The 5448-nt window shown below is 51.2% G+C and overlaps 1 protein-coding gene across 1 annotated transcript; it reads right to left on the bottom strand.

Annotated features, from left to right (window-relative positions):
- Positions 1–4222: 4222 nt before the first annotated feature.
- LOC143828347 (transmembrane protein 229B-like) lies at positions 4223–5182 on the bottom strand. Its single transcript, XM_077318711.1, has one exon. It carries the CDS (start codon positions 5180–5182, stop codon positions 4700–4702), a length of 483 nt encoding a protein of 160 aa, XP_077174826.1. The 3' UTR covers positions 4223–4699.
- Positions 5183–5448: the final 266 nt, after the last annotated feature.

Raw genomic sequence — 5448 nt, 5'->3', positions numbered from 1 at the left:
CCCTTCCCGTGTCTGTGTGTGTGTGTGTGTGTGTGTGTGTGTGTGTGTGTGAACACATAGTGCTGGTTCAGGGGGCCAGGGCACAACCCATTTTGGAGTCCTGCTTGATTAAAACAAAGCTGCTGAGGTTAGTTTCCGGACCCCTCTCAGTTACATCCTGTGGGAACGGTCTCCGGGTATCTGAAGTGCAGCTCCAACAACCTGGCCTGATTCTGCACTTACTACCCCCCTCCCCCTGCTGTTGATCCCGCTAAATTCAGGGTCTTTCTCCTTCCTCCCCTCCCCCACAAATTGAAACAGAATTCCTTCTGCACTTGATTGGGGAAGCTCAGAGTGGGGAGGGGAGTGGTGGTCACAAAGCTGAACTACCTTCCCTTAACTGGTGAGGGGAGGGGTTGTGTGAAGTCCAGCTGGCACTAGTGCTTTATTCCTTCTCTTTTGATTCCTGAGCCAGCAGCAGCAGTTCTCTCAGAGAACAAGGCAAATCTCTGCTGAGAAAAGTGTGGGCTTCTGGAGCGCAGTCACTTTAAAACAGGGAGGGAAGCCATGCAACTGGGAACCAGGAAGTCTTTGAACTGACACCCTGGCCAATCAGAGAAGACTGCTTCGGAGCAGAAAGTTAATTCGCAAAAATCTAAACTTATACTGGTGGCAGTTTTTCAAATATCGCGGCTTATATCCTGGATATCGTGGGGGAAAGGTGGGGTCACTGTGGATCAATCATGCATGTTGGGAGGCAAAACTTAAGGTGCCCAAAATCAAAATGGAAATCAAATTCATTGTAGACGGGAGGGATTTATTCAGGCTGGGAGTGGATAAAAAGCCCTGTGCAGTCTTGACCCAGGTTTCCAACGGGTTGCAGATGCAGGGGAATGCAATGTGGGGTGTTGTTCTGTTCAGTTTTGACAGTTTGTTTTTGAAAGGATAGCCCCCCATCCCATCATTCAAAATGCAACATTTAGCCAATGGATTAGTCACTGGAAGCTGAAACTCAGGGGGGAATAAACGGAGATGGGCTGCTCTTATTCACAGAGATGGTGAGTGATGTACATTTAATTTTTAAAGCAATATTGTGGCTCACAGCAAAGCTAACAGGGCAACATCTCACCGCACCTTGTGGGCCCACATGCTGGCAGGGGCTCATGGGAACTGTAGTACATGGAGCCCCAATTTGGCCACCCCTGCTCCGGGGGAACCGATCTTGGTCATCCAAAGATCAACTGTAATCATGGGAGATCACCAAGAGCCGCTGGGTTCAGAGGGGCAAAGGAGGTGCCTTAGTTGCCCAATTCCCAACCTTTGTCAAATAGTTTACGGAAAACAGGAAACAAAAACCTCTTTGAAACAAATAGTTTATTGATCATATTTTATTAATAGTGAGCTGTGTTGCTACAAGGGGGTTCCTTGGGCAGAACAGGAAGCTCTTGACGTGACCCCACCAACAGCCCCCTCCTCTTGTCCATAGCATCCTTCTTCCATGGCAAATCCCAGGCAGAGAGAACGGGGACATTCTGTTCCTTTCCCCTCTGGGATTTTTTTTTAAATGGCAGTCAAACATATTCATTTTTTTAAATTTATGTATTGAATTTGTATACAGCCCTCTCGTAAAGGCTCAGGGCACTAGTAGCTTGGCTTGGCGTAGGTGGCAAAAGGCCTGCCGTGCTACTTTCGTAACCTGTGCATCCATGGAGAGGGAGGCATCCAGGATCACACCCAGGTTTCTGGCAGAGTGAGCTACCGACAGCTGCCCCGTCCAGGTTGGGCAGATGCACTTCCTCACTTGGTCCCTTCTTGCCCATCCACAGGACCTCCGTCTTTGCAGGGTTGAGCTTCAGATGGCATTTACACTGCATGCCATGGGGACCAGGACAGTTCACAAGGCATGGCTTGTGCCCCACAAACAGGTTAAGAATAGATCTCTGGCTCGTCTACCAGGTTGGCTCCCAGAGCCAGGCAGATATTCCAAGTTGTTCCTTTTCCCAGAAGAGGCGGTCTGACAGCTCTGGATTGGGAAATACCTGGAGGTTTGGGTGGTGGAATAGGCAGAGGGTGGGGCTTGGGGAAGGGAAGGGCTCTGCCCCCATAGACTCCGCCCCCCAGGGCAGCCATTTCCTCCAGGGGAACAACTGACCTCTGTGACCAGGAGATCTCCTGTCATCTCAGGAGAACTCAGCCACTATGCGGAGGTTACGAGCAGACAAGGAAAAAACTTGTGTCTCAATAAATACTATCAGTTTCCGGAGAGTTCACACGCAATACAATGCAGAGTCTGTATTGGCACAAGGAAAGGAAAAGTTTCAGCCGCAATAAAATTCAATCGTTGATAATAATCACCAATTATTGCCAAAAACCACATATAAACAATTATTACAGAATAAAACTTTTAATGTTCCTCCAATTAAGATGTGTAAGAGGGGTGTAAAATCAAGGTCTCGATCAGCGTATCTGAATCTTTCTCTGGTTCTCCACGTGCTCTGTTATTTCGGGGATTTTGTCGGCTAATAAATACTGTGCCACCTCTATAGTTAGTTCCTTTGGGGCTTGCAAAATGAGCCCGATTAGGTGTGACCGCTTTTAGAAGAGTGGCGGAGAAATTAATAATACACGAACCGTCGTTTCTGGTTCACCAAGATGGCAGGCACATGCCCTTTGTCCCATGGGTCTGTTTTGGTACCTCCCTTTAACCACAGTTAGTATCTTTAGGTATAAACTCATTTTGTTGTTCTTCCTCAGTTGTATATTAATTGCACCTGAGCAAGATAAATTCTGAGGGGCTTTCCGCACCGGGATCCATGTAGCAAATTGTTTGCTGAACGAAAAATCGCCATTTAAAATAGTGGAATTCGTCGTTTTGCACACCTGGCTTTGTAGTGGAATCAGTTGCGTTTTTTAGCGTTTCCCACAGGCTTCCGGTCTCGCAAAAATCGCTAGAAAGGAAGCGCTATTGCCGAGCTCGTCCCGCCCCTGGCCGTCAAGCAGCCAATGGGCGGCCGTTAGCATGCTCCCAAACAGCCCCTTTCCCTTTAAGGAAGGTTTTTTGTTGTTGTTTTTTAAACACACCCGTTGCAACGAATCTGCGTTGATACGTTGCAACGGAGAGACCCATCCAGCTAGCGAGTGTGTTTGAGCTGCCGTTTCATCATTGCCATGCTCCCCCCGAGTGGAAAAAAAAAATCCCCCCCTCACAGGCACGATTTTCGGCCGAAAACAGTGTGAAAAATAAAGGGAAAATACATCAGCAAACGGGCTTCTGTGTTGATTGTGCTTAGTGACTGTCAACAGAGGGACTGCAGCCAGGGAAGCCTCACTGGCTAAACGAAGGCTCGCCGGTGCGTTGATCTCCACTCGCTCGGAGAAAAAAAAAGGGCGATCGCTTCGCCGGAAGATCAGAGGAGAGAGCCAGGGGGAGGGACTTTGTAGAAACCGCAACAATGGTAACGCACAGAACTTTCCCGCTAGTGTTGCAGATTGGTTGCAGGAATGTAGCGCTTTCCGGAGGGTGAATCCACTTTTTGGGATTTCCCTGAAAGCGCTACACTTTTTGCGGATCGGTTTCAGGTGTGTTGCAGATTGTCAACGACGTTGTGCATAATGGCAAAACTGTAGCGTTTTCAATTAGTAACCATTGTGCAATTTTGAAGGAGTGCGGAAAGCCCCTGAGAGAGCTCAAAGTCTCTTAAGCAGGGATTTCCAACCAGGGGATTGTGGACTCCTGGGGGTCTGCACAACTTCTGTAGGGGTCCATGGAAGCTCTGAAGTGACGTGGAATGGAGGGGGGGGGAGTCTGGACTGTCTTCTCGGCTCTTACGCTTTTTTCTGGCCTACATGAGGCAGAACCGCCATAGTAGTAGTAAAGGAGGGGAAAGGGAGCATCTCAAACCAGGGCCTCGCATGCCGTGAAAAAATCCAACAATTTGAAGAGCAATTAGTGCTCCAAACGGCTGTAATTCATCCGGAGACTCTTCCTATCCTGCCAGGGCCAGCACCTGTCAGAAGAAGCAGTCCCCAAAATGTCCACAGAACCTCAAGGGGGACATTGAGCTCCACTACACCCAGTTCAAAAAGGTGCAGGTGGTGATGTCACTTCCGGGGGTGTGGCAGGGGACATGTCCAGCTGACATCACTTCCAGGACTCCTCGAAGCCTGAACACTTATTTTCAGGGGCTCCTCTGCAGTCAAAAGATCGAAAAAGGCTGTGTTTGAGTAAGAGAAAAGAGGTCGTTGAAATGTAAGACTATATCACCGCAGTGGAAATGAATCCTCCGGAAGTATTGTTGAGCCATGTGTTGTTCTCTTGCCTGTGCTTAGCCTTCCAGTTGGCTGTTTTGATTTTCGCTTTCTGGAGGTTGCCAACCCTACAGGAGACGGAGAAAAGGAGGCTGCAAGAGAGAGAGAGAAAACACTCCAAGGAAGAGATACACCCACCCAAAACAGAAGATGGGTTCCAGAGAGGAAGGAAAGGGCCTCACTCCAACTCCTGACTCCCCCCCCCTTCCCCTCTGCTTCCCGGACCAACCCAGTTAAGCCATTGGGGTTGCCAGCTCCAGGTCAGGAAATACCTGGAGATTGGGGAGTGGGGGTGGAGCCTGGAGAGGGCAGGGTTGGGGGTGAGGAACTCCAGTGGGGGAGAATACCATAGGGTCCGCCTCCCACGGTCCCCGCAGAGCAGCCGTCATCCCAAAGACCTCCAGCCACCCCGCTAGGCGTCTTTCCGTTCAAATCTGGGCATCGTCCTCCTCTTGGGCTTCGACTCCTCGCCCAGCAGGAGCCGCAGAGCGTTACAGATGACCAGTTTCTCCATCAGGAGGGCGCCCACGAACCAGAAGAGGAAGAACTCCAGGGCGATGAGGCCCTTCAGGCTGTAGCTGTACTCGCTGTAGTCCCAGGGGCAGGCGTCGAAGAGGGACAGGAGGCTGCCCGTCCCGAACTCCCACGAGTAGATGCACAGAACGTACAGGACGCATCGCGTCAAGAGGCAGCACTCCGTCCGCAGGCCCAGGTAGATGGACTCCATGCTCAGGCCGCAGCAGGCGTAGACCAGGAAGGCGCTCAGGCTGCCGGCTCGCTGGAAGGGGCTGTCGTCACCCACCATGGCCGAGAAGGTCTTCTCCAAGAAGAAGCCGTGGATGGCGTAGATGTAGGCCCTGCACAGCCGGTTCAGGGGCTCGGCCGGGCTCCCCATGGCCGGCGACCTGCATGGAGGGAGAGGGAAAGGTTCAGGGGCCCTGTGGGTGCTCTCTGGTCAAGAGACCCCAAGAACAGGGGTAGTCGAACTGCGGCCCTCCAGATGTCCATGGACTACAATTCCCAGGAGCCCCTGCCAGCATTCGCTGGCAGGGGCTCCTGGGAATTGTAGTCCATGGACATCTGGAGGGCCGCAGTTTGACTACCCCTGGGCAAGAAGGACTAGAGGTCCCCAACGGGGACCCCCGCCGATAACTTTAGTGG

This window comes from Paroedura picta, unplaced genomic scaffold (genome assembly GCF_049243985.1).
Source record: "Paroedura picta isolate Pp20150507F unplaced genomic scaffold, Ppicta_v3.0 Ppicta_v3_sca21, whole genome shotgun sequence".
Taxonomy (NCBI): domain Eukaryota; kingdom Metazoa; phylum Chordata; class Lepidosauria; order Squamata; family Gekkonidae; genus Paroedura; species Paroedura picta.
The sequence above is the reverse complement of the archived record's forward strand: the minus strand, read 5'-3'. Positions and strand labels throughout refer to the sequence as shown.

Excerpts from the sequence above, each read along its gene's own strand:
- LOC143828347 (XM_077318711.1), bottom strand. The coding sequence starts at position 5,182 with ATGGGGAGCCCGGCCGAGCCCCTGAACCGGCTGTGCAGGGCCTACATC.